General features: G+C 50.6%; 1 protein-coding gene across 5 annotated transcripts in view; it reads right to left on the bottom strand.

Annotated features, from left to right (window-relative positions):
• INSR (insulin receptor) overlaps positions 1–14,437 on the bottom strand; it is a 138,004-nt gene that overhangs the window by 108,379 nt on the left and 15,188 nt on the right. For all 5 annotated transcript variants that reach the window (XM_060630132.3, XM_060630133.3, XM_060630137.3 and 2 more), the window contains exon 2: positions 9,895–10,446. In XM_060630132.3, coding sequence (XP_060486115.1) covers positions 9,895–10,446 — 552 coding nt within the window. The remainder of the gene's footprint in view (positions 1–9,894; positions 10,447–14,437) is intronic.

The raw sequence follows: 14,437 nt of genomic DNA, 5'->3' as shown, positions 1-14,437 counted from the left end.
TCAAACAAAAGATTGTACACGAATGTTCGTAGCTGCACTATTCACAATAGCCAAAAGGCGGAAACAGCTCAAATGTTCATCTGTTGGTAAACAGATAAACAAGGCTGGTATATCCACACAATGGAGTATTATTCAGCAAAAAGAGGGATGGGGTCCTGATATATGCTACAACACAGATGAACCACGAAATCGTGTCTGGTGAAAGAAACAAGACGTAAAAAGCCATATATCAACGATTCCATTTATATTGAAACATCCAGAGTAGGTCAACCCACAGAGGTAGAGAGCAGACTAGTGGGTGTTGGGGACTGGGGCGGGGTGGGGGGGTCGGAGCAGCAGGGAACAGTGAGTGACCACTCATGGGCACGGTTCCTTCGTGCCATGATGTTGAAACGTATATGGTGATGACGGTGACACAGCACTGTGAATGTACCCAATGTCACTAATAAATCTTATGTCACTAGGAAATCTTATGTGTATTTTACCACAATAAAAATACGTTGGTTTTTATTTTTATTTTTTTCAGGTTTATTTACTTTTGAGAGAGAGAGCGTGCAAGCAGGGGAGGGGTGGGGGGGACACAGGATCCCAAGCGGGCTCTGGGCTGACAGCAAACAGCCCGATGAGGGGCTCGGACTCACGAACCCCAAGATCACGGCCTGAGCCGAAGTCGGGCCCTCAACCGACTGAGCCACCCAGGCGCCCCAAAACACATCGCTCTTTACAGAAGAGAAATCCTGACTGCTTCGGATCGAGCCTGTCTTGCTTTGCATATCTCCCGCCAGTTTTTTTGCAAAGGTGAAAGCCATTTGCCTCCACACCAAGGAGATCACCTGTGGCGGGAACGCCAGTTGCCCGCGGACAAGCGTTGCAGGTGGTCCGTAAGGAACACTGGTGCTCCACATGCTCTGTGCCTGGGTGACTCACTGTAGGCACCAGCAACCCTGTCCTTATCAGATCTTCCAACGTGAACAGTTTCTCATAGGCGAGCGCTTGGAAACACTCTAGAAAAAGCCCATCGAGCAACCTCCCTCTCCAGACAGCAGCCAGCAAGCCTGGGGCTCACTAAAGACCCAAGACCCTCGATGGGAGAAAACGAGAAGCAAAGAAACTTGTCTCCTAAAAAGGCCAAAGGACCCTCTACCGAAAACCCTCCAGGCACTTGACAGTTTGGGACTTTTATCTAGCAGATGCCCAGCCCACCCCCCACCCGCCCCCAGCGCCATTGGAACCCTGCCTCTGTGTCCCGGGGCTTGAGGTTGGGTTGGGGATCTTGGGTCGCTTCCCAAACCTAGAATTGGGGGAAATCAGCCCAATTTGCTGCTACCCGTAGGGCCCCCGCCCATGACAGACAATGGGGCCCCAAAGGAAAGCAATTTTTTTTTCCTACTTAACGTTATTTATCTGTAAGTCTGAGCTAGCACAGACTCTCTCCAAGCCTGAGAGAGAGGGAAAGAGAAAGGAGAGAGGGGAAGAATGGGGAGAAGGAGGAGAGGGGCGGGGGACACAATTTTGAAACCCTCCGCTGCGAAAGGGAATGTTCTATCCCGGACAGGTGCCTGGAGAGACCGCACGGTGTGCCTGGCTTCCCAGCCCCACAGGACCTGAGGTCCTTGGGACCCCCCTGGGGCACTTCAGACGCCGAGTCACAAAGAACAGAGTTTGACTCTGACAAAGGGTCTGGTGACACGGTGGGAAATAACTGGTCAATGAATTTCGTCAAGGAGGAGGGAACAAAAGAAAAACTCGTCCGACCAGTTAACCAAACAAGCTACCGTTCCATAATTGCGGATTTAACTCTACCCCACCTTCTGCCAACGGGACTGGGCCGATTTACTTCTCCAGGCGAAAAGGTGGTTAATCGGAATCCCTCAAGCTCCCTCCAGGAAGCCAGGCACTCGTGCAAACTTCAGTCTGGGTCTACTAGTGTCCCCAGGGTGCCCGGTGACCACGGGGTCAACTGGTCTCCCTTCCCTTCAGGGCATCCTCGAGCCTTCTAAAACACGTGCTGCCTACCCAGCTTACAACCTTAACAGTGAGGTCCTTCCACTTTTTGTCCGACTCAGCAAGGGCTCCGGGGTCCCATCCGGAATGCAGCCCCAAGGTGCCTCGTGCCCCGGGGAAAACATCCGACATCCATTACCCGTGCTGGTCCGAGCCTCTGCCCAGCACGAGGCAGCCTGGCCCAGAACAGGCACCTGTCTGTGGCTTTTTTGCCCTTGCCGTTCTGCCCACCCAGAACACCCTTCCTTCTTACCCTCTTTCTAAGCATCATTCGCCAGCTGAATCAAACCGCTCCAACCTGGAACCACCTTCCACAAATGCCAGTGGCAACCTGTCATCAAGGCTGGGGACGGGAGGCATCATCACTCGCTCTTTCCTGCCACACACTATCCAACCGGCTCCAACACCAGACGTTCATCTCAAAAATTCCAAGCATCCCCGGTGATAAGGAAATCACCATGACCGTGGAATTTTTTTTCAGTTTGGTGCGGCTCTCCCAGACCTTTTTAAAAGATCGTCGCCAAAACAGAAAGGAGTACGAATGAAAAATTCAAATGGCCCGTCCTGCTACGCGATGTATTGTCTTTTGTTATTATTGTTATTCGATCCCCGCGAGCACATGTCAGATCTCCCTATTTTCTGCAGGGACTACAGTGACACAGCCACAAAGGAATTTAATTTATCAATATTCTGCGGCGATGTTATCTAGAGAACATTGTGATTTCCAGGTGCTCTGGCTCCAGACATGTGCAGAACCACCGATCAGATGACTCACTTGGAGAGGAATGGGGAGGGGGAGGGGCACCTACCTGCCTTGTGACATCCTCTGCCAGCTGGGCTGCCTTGAATGGTTAATTCACTCCTGCCCTTTGACTCCCCAGCCAAACCAAGAGTTCCTGGTGCAAGGCATGGCGTCCCATACTTCATAGCCCCCTCCCCTCAGTGCCAACAAGGGGTAGGGGGGCTGTGTCAGCCTGATGCTAGGATGTTCCCAATTTCCGATGAAAACAGCCTCTACCCCCCAACGCTCCCCTCATCTTTATAAGGTGCAGAGCCAAAAACAGAGGTTGGCACATCTTTTTTTTTTTTTTTTTTCTGTAAAGAGCGATACAGTCTCTGTTGCAACTACTCTTAGCACTAAAACGGCCACAGGCGTTATGTAAATGAATAAATGAGCCAGCGCGGCCTGGTTCCAATGAAACTTTATTTTGGGACGCTGAAATGTTAATTTCATATCATTTTCACCTCTTATAAAATATTATCCTCTAGATTTCCACACACACACACGCACACACACACAATCTTTTTAACATATAGAAAGCATTCTTAGCTCACAGCCCACACAAAAATCACTGATGGTTTGGATTTGGCCCATGGGTCAGTTTGCTGACCTCTGGTCAAGCGCACTGGGCAAGCCTGAGGTCAAACCACTTCCCAGAAAGGTCTCCTCCTAGAGTAAGTTTCTTAATTAGTACTCTAGCCTCAGTGTCCCCTTCTGTAAAATGGGAGTAGCGTCCTCTCATAGGCTGGCTGTGGTGACGATTCCATGAGGTGGCTTGTCAAATGCTCAGCGCTTAGTAAGTGCTCAATAAACGTTAGCTAGGAATGAGTGGTCAAAGGCCATTGCGTATCTACATGATAGGTGCTGGGGACACACCAATAAATTCCACAGTCCCTATCTTCAAGAGATCTTAGCCTGGGGCACCTGGATCGCTCAGTCAGTCAAGCGAGCTTCTGACTCTTGATTTAGGCTCAGGTCATGATCTCAGGACTGTGAGATCGAGCCCTGCACCCTCCTCTGCTCTGGGCGTGAAGCCTGTGAAAGAGTCTCTTTCTCTCCTTCCTCTACCCCCACCCATATTGCACACACGAGAGAGAGATAAAGAGAGCGAGCTTAGCCTGACAGAGGAGGCGGCTAATGCAAGGTGGCACGAAAAGAGCTACATGGAAAGGCAGCCAGGATGCTGGCAGGGGCAAATTCTAGGGGGTGTCCCCCCTCCCCTCCATTTCTTTCTTTTCAATACTTCACCAACTTTCCACGTTGAGCTCAGGAAAGCACAAAGGTTAATACCTCAAATTCTGAGCCAGAACACCCAGGGTTCCAGGGGGGATCCCGGCTCCACTGCTCACTAGCCGTGTGATCCGGGGCAAGTGGCTTAACCTCTACGGGGCCTCCACGGCCTCACCTGTGAGCAGGAATTGCGGGGAGGATTCGACGCGGTGTCAGAAGCGACGTGCATCGAACAGCGCCCGGCACAAAAGAAGCATTTGCCACCAAGAAGATTCTGATTATTGAAATGTCAAAGGCAGAAGTAAGTATTTAATATTTGATCTAAACAGAGCCCCCCCCCCCCACCCCCCATGCTCAGAGACGCTGGAACAAGGATGTATGTCCAAACCCGGGGAGGAGAACCCTGCCTCCTTTCTGCCCTCCTGCTTCTACTCTCTGGCCGGATCCCGTAATGTGGCACTATGGCCAGTTTCCTGGCACCCTGCGCGCCCCGGCCTCGCCCACCCCTCTGACTGGCAGCGAGCAGCTGGGGTGGCCTCGCAGGGGGAAAAAAAAAAATGCCACTGGGTTTGGCTCCAGCAGCTGGTCAAGCAAGCTCTGTGGCTTCTGATGCCCCCCAAAGCCCAGAGCTGGGGGTCTCCAGAGCACTGGAGGCACTGGGTGAGCAAAGTGGTCTTCCCTCTGGGGCCATGGGTCCAACACCCACCCCTCATCCACAGGTCATGCAGTGGGCTCCCCTCTGCCCGCCCCAAGCCCCAGATCAGAATTAGAGCCAAACTCGGCAGGTATGCACCCAGCGGCTGGTCTCCCCAGAAGGGGAGTAGACCCGTGGCACTCACAGGAAGCTTCCAGAACACACAGAGTGCCAGGCGCTGGGCTAAATGCACCCTCCCCAACCCCCGCATCGTCTCACCTACCCCTAAACCACAGTTCTGACAAGCAGGTCCCGCAACTGTCCCCGTCTTTCAGATCGGAAGACAGAGGCTTGATCCGGCTCAAGACCAGTGAACAGGACTCCAAGTAATTCTTGTACGCACCTGGAAAAGGGTCAGCGAGGCCGACCTTTGGGGTCCTGATACGCACCGATTTGGGGGAGGGGAGATACACTCCGAACCTGACGGCAAGTTTGGGGCTCCGACTGGTGCCTCTACCCACAGAGATCCTTCTCCTGTGACTCTCCCGGCCGAGCTGCCTCATCACATACTCAAGGTCAGTATTTGCCACCAGAAGGTCCTCTCCAAGCAGGTGGGGCTGGTGCCTCCCGTGGCCCCCGGGACCCCAATGCCTGGCCCCCATGTTCTCTGTCCCTCTGAGGCCTCTTGCACTTGGCCTCTCCTCTGACCCCAAATCCGTGAGCAGGGTGATGGAGAGGTGGCATCTCAAGCCACACACACCACAGTGATTTTTTTTTTTTTTCCCTTTTAATTACCTTAACCTTCCTTTAACCTTCCTTTGCTTTCTCTGCTTAAAGCATCGTTCTTTGGGGAATGGGTATAAGAAGGGACACTGTAGAGAATGCATACAAACTGGGTCCAGAGAACAACCCACCCTTTCGTCCCAAATGCTGACCAGACCCCAGAAGCTTCCAGATCCTGATAATCACATAAGAAAAAGACAAAGGTTCTGGAGGCCCCGGGAAGTATTTGAGAGGGTTCTAGAGAGCTGAAAGAGTTGTTGGGTAGTATTCACAGGCCTGTGTCCATCACCGAAGAGAGGGGGGCACCCCTAAAGGTTCATTTCGGTCTGTTCTGTGTTCAAGTCTCACACGACTTCAGATAAGCCTTCCAGAGCCACGGCAACAAGGTAACATAAGCACCCAAAAAGCCAGAGAGGCTCACCATCGTTCACAGCAGCCTTATTAGCTGCTGTGGAAGCCCCCCAAGTGTCCATCCATAGATGAATGGATACGTAAATGTGGTCCATCCACACGATGGAATATCCACCCACCAGCCTTAAAAAGGAAGTTCTGACACCCACCACCACATGGCGAACCTTGAAGACGTTATGCTCCGTGGAATAAACCAATGACAAAAGTCCAAACACTGATTCCACCTCTATGAGGTCTCTAGAGGAGTCCCAAGCATAGAGACAGAGAGTAGACGGTGGGCACCAGGGATGGCGGGGGTGGGGGGGCAGTCAGTGTTCCACGGGGACGGAGTTTCAGTCTGGGAAGACGGGAAAGTTCTAGAGACGAATGGTGGGGGTGTTGTTGCACAACAGTGCGAGGGTGACTGATGCCACTGAACTGGATACTTAAAAATATTTACGATGGCAGGCGCCTGGCTGGCTGACGTGGTGCAGCGTGCAACTCTTGGTCTCAGGGTTGTGAGTTTGAGCCCCACGTCTGGCACAGAGCTTACTCTTCAAAATAATAACAAACAAATAAAAATATCAAATCTTTCAAAAGAAATTTAAGATGGTGAATTTTATCTTACGTGTATTTTACCACAATAAAAGAAACTGAGGAAGGGAGAAAAAGGCCAGAGTGGAGTTGTACTCAGCAGACGGGGGCACCTGTTCAAAGAGCGATCATTTCGGGGCACCTGGGTGGTTCCGTCAGTTAAAGCTCTTGATTTTGGCTCAGGTCACGATCTCATGGTTCATGGGATCAAGCCCTGCCTTGAGCCCCATGCTGACCGCACAGAGCCTGCTTGGGATTCTCTCTCCCTCTCTCTCTCTCTCTCTCTGCCCCTTTCCCCCCTCAGGCTCTCTCTCTTTCTCACTCAAAATAAATAAACATTTAAACACTAAGTAAACAGGGGCACCTGGGTGACTCAGTCAGTTAAGCATCCGACTTCGTCTCAGGTCACAATCTCGCGGTTCGTGGGCTCGATCCCCGTGTCGGGCTCTATGCTGACAGCTCGGAGCCTGGAGCCTGCTTCGGATTCTGTGTCTCTGTCTCTCTCTCCCTCTCTGCCCCTTCCCTGCTCACGCACTGTCTCTCTCTCAAATATAAATAAACATTAAAATAAATAAATAAATAAACAAACAAACAAAAACAATCATTTCAACACCTGTTACCAGGACAGGACAATGCCTTGCCTAGGGGACCTCAGCACCGATTACACACCAGGAGCAGCAAACATCAATGCCAGATGCCGGGAATCAGGTATTGTCAGTCACAGCAGCAGGTGCACAGCCACCCCCTCCCCCACGGCAGAACCCCCAGCGTTAGAAAAACAAGCCTGTTCTCAAAAACAAAAGATGAGGGAAGAAAACAACTGCTCGCATCAGGGACATTTCTGCAGATAATACCACCCTGGATATTTTGAGTAAAATGTGTACAGAAATAAATCCACAGAGGAATGTCTTAAATAATATGTCAAGACCCGAGAGCCCAGAGCATTTCAAAAAGGCACCTAAATGTGGAGACCTCGGCATTGAAATAACGAAAGCATGTTCCATTTCTCCGGTGCCCCACCTACAAGTGGCTCTAAACAGAGGGGACGGTCCCCCCGCCCCCACAAAAAAAATACCACATGCCTTTTTTGTGTCGCAGACTTGGCACAAACCCCAGCGGTCTTATGAGCTGTGTGGCCTTAGGTAAGTTAAGTAACCCCTCTGGTCTCTAAAATGAGGATAACAGTGCTCCCCTTGTAGCCAGATGCTCTCGGGACACAGATCCGAAACAGCCTCTTCTCCCCTCACCATCGTGAATACCAGCTGCCCCCCAATCCATCTAGACTGTCGCTCCCACAGCTTATTCCCCCCCCACCTGCTCCCCACCCCCACCTCAGCAGCTTCCTTGTTCTACAAAATCCCAGACCCACAGGTGGTCATTCTACTTGTGCTGAGATTTCGCCCCAACTTTGTCGTTCAGCTCCATTCTCTCTGTCCCTGACCGGCCAACGTCCCCAAGATTGCTCCACAATATAATAATCATCCTACCCACGCCCATCCTCAAACAAGGCTCTCTTTGCCTTCACTGCCCAACCTCTCAGAAGAGGTGTGGCCTCTGCCCTCACCTTCTGTTATGCTCCCCACGGCTCCCATGGATTCTACTCAGGACTCACCCAAGTAGCCTTTGGGCTCAGGCAAGAAGACCCTCCCTTCCCCCCGTGCCCTATCTTTTATGATACGACCCACCCATAAAGCATCCACTCCCTTTCTCCCACCTCGATCTCACATTCGCTAATTCTTCCCAGGGAATTTCACAAAGTACGAAAGAGTCAAAACAATAGAAAAAGTAACGGGGGTGTGTTTGGAACTTGCCTTCCTGGTTATCAAAACATTATAAAACCACAATGATTAGAATGGTAGCGGCCCCAACGCAAGGAACTGGTTTACCGATACCCAGAAACAGACCCCAAATCATGACAAAGGAGTAAATTTCATCAATAAAAGGCATTGAGACCCCAACAAGTTATTTGCGGGGAGAGGAACATCCCTTTGAATCACGCACACAAACAGATTCCAAATGTCCAGGATGAGCTTTTTTTATTGATAATTAAAATTAAAATAGGAAATTTGGGGGGAAAAAACCACATTCATTTTACGGGGGGAAAAGGACTTTCTAAACATAGAGTAACAGGACAGGCATGCAAACATCCAACTCTGGACTCCACAAACATTTTAAATATATATTTTTTTAAGGTTTATTCAGCTTTCAGAGACAGAGAGAGACAAAGCTGTGAGCGGGGAAGGGGCAGAGAGAGAGAGAGAGGGAGACACAGAATCCGAAGCAGGCTCCAGGCTCTGAGCCATCAGCCCAGAGCGCGACGCGGGGCTCGAACTCACGAACCGTGAGATGGTGACCTGAGCCGAAGTCGGACGCTCAACCGACTGAGCCACCCAGGCGCCCCCGGACTCCCCAAACATTTTAAGCTTCTCTGGAAGCCGACATCCAGAGCATCTTGACCACCGAACAAAAGCGTCTGAAGACACAGTTGGCAAAGGGTTAACAGCCTTCGTGTTGAAAACCGCAAGGAGACTAGTATTTCAAAAACCACTAAAGTACTAAAAGATAAACGGACAAAGGATATGAACAGGAAGAGAAAACCCAAATGATAAATAAACATGTTTCAGAAGGTTCAACCCCGATAGCAATCAAAGAAATGCAAACAGAAACAATGACAACACATCGGCTCCTCCCTCCGGTAAATTATGAAAGATTTTTCAAACAACATGCAAAGCTGGCCAAGGTGCTCCCTCTCAGCCAATGCTAGGAGGAGCGCCCATCAGTACAACATTTCCGGAAAGCCATTTGGCAATCAGTATCAAGAACCTTTGGCCCAGAAATTTCACTTCTGGAAAAGCAAAGCCTAGAGAAACAAAATGCTCAATAAAGCTTTGACCCGAAAATGCTCATCCTTCTCTTTAGAATAACCGGAAATGATCTAAATGCCAAGAGACAGGGAAAGGTAGGTAAATAAAATAAACACACAACAGAACCACGAGAAGGAAGTACTCCACTAAATGTGGGATAAGGATTGTTGTTTCGCTTCCTTCCTCTACCCATTTCTTTTGCCAAATGTCTACACTGAGCAATCTTACTTCTTTCGTCACTCAAGAAATAAACTTTCTTTTTCTACAGCAAAGTCCATACTTGCCCACCTCTACCCCCCCGCCCCCAAGCAAGAGGAACATTCGACGGTCTAGCACAGCAATTGGCAAACGCTGGCCCACAGCTTGGCTTGTAAATAAAGTTTTATTGAAACATAGCCGTGCCCATTTCTTTCTGGGTTGCCCGTGGCTGCCTTCCCGCTACGATGGCAGTGCTGAGTAGCTGTCACGGGAGGCCACGCAGCCTGCAAAGCCGGAAGTATTTAATATCAGAGCCTCTGCAGATAAAAGGGGCCACCCCCTCGTCCAGCAAACGCCTGCAGCTGCTAACAAACACAGTGAAGAAACAGCTGAGAGCCCCACGTACCCCAGCATACCTTTCTGGCAATGGCTGTGTGTCCAACATCGCTCCACAAACTGCCCGTTGATGACAGTGGCAGGGCAGTTGGTCTTGCCCTTTGCGGTGCCTGGACAAATGTCCCCACACTCCTCGTTGTCGTCTTTGTTCAACACAATGTAATTATCCTCCACCGAATCCAGGATGCGTGACCAGTCGATGGTGGCCAGGTAGCACAGCTCATTGTTCTTCTCGATGCGGACGGAGCCCCGGGTAATGTTCATCAAGCTGTAGAGGCCAAGCTCCTTCAGGTGCACCATCTCGAAGATGACCAGCGCGTAGTTGAAGAAGAGGCGCGAGCCCCGGATGACCGTGAGGTTGGGGAAGAGGTCCTTCAGGCTCTCCAGCCCGTACACCCGAAAGAGCAGCAAGTAATCAGTGATCATGACGAGTTTGGGGAAACTGAGGTCTCGGAAGTCCTCGGGCCTCGTTTTGAACATGAGCAGTATCTGCAAATGACCTTCAATGACCGAGCAGTTGGCCAGTTCGTGCAGCCTCGTCAGGTTGTTCCGGATATCCATGCCAGGGCAGACTAGAGGCGAAAACAAGCACAAGGCAAGACAGGTGAGCACGCACGTCACGGGTGGGTGATAAGAGTCAGCGGCAGACGGGGCGCCGGGCTGGCTCAGAGCCCGCGTCGGGCTCTGTGCTGCCGGCTCGGAGCCCGGAGCCCGGAGCCTGCTTCGGACTCTGTGCCTCCCTCTCTCTCTCTCTCTCTCTCTCTCTGCCCCTTCCCCCGCTCACACTCTGTCTCTCTCTCTCTCTCTCAAAAAGAAATAAACATTAAAAAAAAATTTTTGTTTTAAATCAGCAGCAGGGCCAGCTTCACAGGTGTGCATCTTGAGTCGTGCCTTAAGGCTCTTCTATCCATTTTTAAACCCTCGATCGTTTTCGACAAAGGGGCCCCATGTTTTCATTCTGTGCTGGGCTCCCCCACCGATTCCATAGCGAGCCCCTGATTCGTGGTTTTCTCCATAGGGTCCGTGCCCAAGTGATCACCTCCAAAAGGCAAAGAAAAAATTCCTTTCGCAGTCCTTGTTAGAAGCCTTTAAAAACCATCACATCGAACGAGATGCGACGGAGACGTTGGGATTACACGGGATTGAGTAATACGGCAGGTGTGGAAGGGAAAGGGGAGCCGGCCCGGGTGAGTCAACACTGGCAATCTTCAGGAGATAGATTTGCAAGGATAAAGGTGCCCACGCCAAAACGGGGCAAGGAGGGCTGAATTTGTTTTGACAATTCTCCTACCTCAAGGACTCTCCTTCCCAGGCAGACATCCACAAAACAGCCTCCTTACCTCTACCTGTGGCAAGGGCTGGATCTGATCTCCCCTGCACAAACACCCTGCGTGCCCATTTCCTGAAGGTGGTCCTTCCCAGGCTCCAGCACCCTTCCTGGCTCCCCGTGACCCTGCACTCCTCCCTCCCAGCTCGCAGGGCTCCTCCCCATCGCTGCCCCCCACCCCCTGTAACATGACCTAGGAGAAGCAGTGAGTGAAGTAATCCAAGCGCTCAAGCAGTGCCCAGCACACAGTAGGTGCTCAGTTAATGCCAGCTATTTTGTGGTTGCTGATTTCTCCCACAAACGTATCACCATCACCTCTAGGCTCTGTGCCTTCACGTCCCTAGACCAGGCGCGGGCAACCATATTCTATCAACGCTCAGACAGTGAGCATGTTCGGCTTTGTGGTCAGAGGGTCCGTGCAGAAGCCGTTCTACTCTGCCACCGCAGCTCAAATGTGAATGAGTGGACGTGGCTGTGTTCCAATAAAACTTTATTTACAAGAACAGGTGGTAGCCTGGAGTTCTGTCCTGGGGCTGTAGTTTGGTGACCCTTGCCCTAGTCCACGGCTGTCCAACAGAACTTTCTGCACTGATACACATGTTCTAAATCTGTGCTGTCCACCGTGGAAGGCAGCCGCCATTCGTGGCTTCACCTGTGGCTAACGAGACTGAGAAACTGAATATTTAATTTTACTCTAGTTCATTTAAATGGAAATAGACACATGTGGCTAGCGGCTACTGTCCTGGACAGGGGAGCCCTGGCCCTGTCAGCTACCAAAGCCCTTTCGACCTTAGCTCCCTGTTTCGAAATCTAGCCCATCATCCTTCAAGATCCAGCTCAAACGCCACCTCCTCCAGGCACCCTTCTCTGATTTCCTTTCCTCCGTATACCTCTTTGAAGTTTCTTTCCCCTTTTCCTTGTGCCCCTTATACCCAAGTTAAAGTCATCATAATCAAACTCTTTAGACAGCTTCTCCTTGCCAAAACACACACACACACACACACACACTCCACATCCCTCAGCACCAGGAATATGCTTAGCACACAATCTCTACTTACTGTATTCCAGGACACTAAACCTTCCCCCCGATATCTCTGAGGCAAAACAGATGATTCCAAAGAATACTAGAACATTCGCTTAAAAATCCATCCTGAAAACAAATCTCAAAAGAAGCGCACATTGTGGGGGGGGGGGGGGGGGAACCAGCAAAGCAAACAATTGAGGAAATAAAGCTACAATGTTCCTCAGCCACGTTCTGTGCGGATTAGGCTAAGGCAAGGGAAAACACAGAAACACGCTGACCCACTCACTGGGAAGTTGGGAGGCTGTCTGGGGAGAACGAGGGTCTGGGTTCCAGCCCTGCACACTCGCTCGCGGCATCCAAGCCCCGCCCAAGACTCCCAGCTGTGGTCACATCCGAGGCCACTGTGCCTCCCACAAGCCCCATCCCCACCTGACCAGTGGCAGGCAGGCAGGCGCGCCAGATCTGGCAAATAAAAATGCAGGATGGGGGCGCCTGGGTGGCTCAGTCGGTTGAGCGTCCGACTTCAGCTCAGGTCACGATCTCGCCGTCCGTGAGTTCGAGCCCCGCGTCAGGCTCTGGGCTGATGGCTCAGAGCCTGGAGCCTGCTTCCGATTCTGTGTCTCCCTCTCTCTCTGCCCCTCCCCCGTTCATGCTCTGTCTCTCTCTGTCTCAAAAATAAATAAACATCAAAAAAAAAAAAAATGCAGGATGCCCAGTTAAATCTAAATGTCAGATAAGCACCGAGTATTCATATTTAGCCAGGTGCCCTGTCTTTTATCTGGCAACATCCACTTCACTCCCACTAGGATGGCTAAAATCAAAGGGATGGACAATTACAAGTGTTGGCAAGGATGCAGAGAAACTGGAACCCTCGTACATCACCGGTGGGAACATACAACGATGCAACTACCATGGAAAATGGTCTGGCAATTCTTCAAACCATTAAGCCATGAGTTACCACATGGCCCAGCAGTTCCACTCCCAGGTAGATAACCAAGAGAAATGAAAACACAACCACAGGCATACCCGGGAGATGCTGCAGGCTCGGTTCCAGACCACCGCAATAAAGCAAGTACCTTGATAAAATGCATCAAATGAGGGCACCGGGGTGACTCAGTTGGTTGAGTATCCGACTCTTGATTTGGGCTCAGATCATGATCTCATGGTTCATGGGATGGAGCCCCGCATTGGGTTCTATGCTGATAACACGGAACCTGCTTGGGATTCTCTGTCTCCCTCTCTCTGCCCCTCCCCTGCTTGTGCTCTATCTCAAAGTAAATAAACTTAAAAATTTTTTCATCAAACGAATTTCTTGGTTTCCCAGTGCATGTCAAAGTTATATCCACAGTACACTATAGGGTATTAAGTGTGCACGAGCATGATAACTAAAAAAAAATGTACGACCCTTAATTAAAAATACTTCATTACTAAAAAAAGAAAAAAAAAAAAAATGCTAATGATCACCCAGGCAGCCTGAAAACGCAAGGCGAGGTGAGAGAAGTCAGGCACCACAGACGACATGTAGTACGACTCCATTTACATGAAATATCCAGAATGGGCAAATTTACAGATAGAGACAGAAAGCAGTTTCGTGGTTCCAAGGGGCTGGGGAAGAGGCAATGAGAAGCGACAGCTACTCAGGCTGCAGTTTCTCTTTGGAGTGATGAAAAATGTTCTAAAATTGACTGTAGCAGAGCGCCTGGGTGGCTCAGTCGGTTAAGCGTCCGACGTCAGCTCACGTCATGATCTCAGGGTCCGTGGGTTCAAGCCCCACATCAGGCTCTGTGCCGACAGCCTGGAGCCTGGAACCTGCTTTGGATTCTGTGTCTCCCTCTCTCTGCCCCTCCCCTGCTCGCACTCTGTCTCTCTCTCTCTTTCAAAAATGAAAACATTTCTTAAAATTAAAAATAAATAAAATTGATTGTAGTGATGGCTGCACAACCCTGCGGATGTAATTTACTGAATTGTAAACTTTAAAGAGGTGAATTGTATGGCATTGGATTATAGCTCAATAAAGTTGTTATAAAAAACTTAATGACCACGGGCACCTGTGTGGCTCAGTCGGTTAAGCATCCGACTTCGGCTCAGGTCATGATCTTGCGGTTCATGGGTTTGAGCCCTGTGTCGGGCTCTGTGCTGACAGCTCGGAGCCTGGAGCCTGCTTCGGATTCTGTGTCTCCCTCTCTCTCTGCCCCTCCCCTGCCTATGCTCA

This window comes from Panthera onca, chromosome A2, assembly GCF_046562875.1.
Source record: "Panthera onca isolate mPanOnc1 chromosome A2, mPanOnc1 haplotype 2, whole genome shotgun sequence".
NCBI classification, from domain to species: Eukaryota; Metazoa; Chordata; class Mammalia; order Carnivora; family Felidae; genus Panthera; species Panthera onca.
Note: the sequence above shows the minus strand (reverse complement) of the source record. Positions and strands in the feature narration are given on the sequence as shown.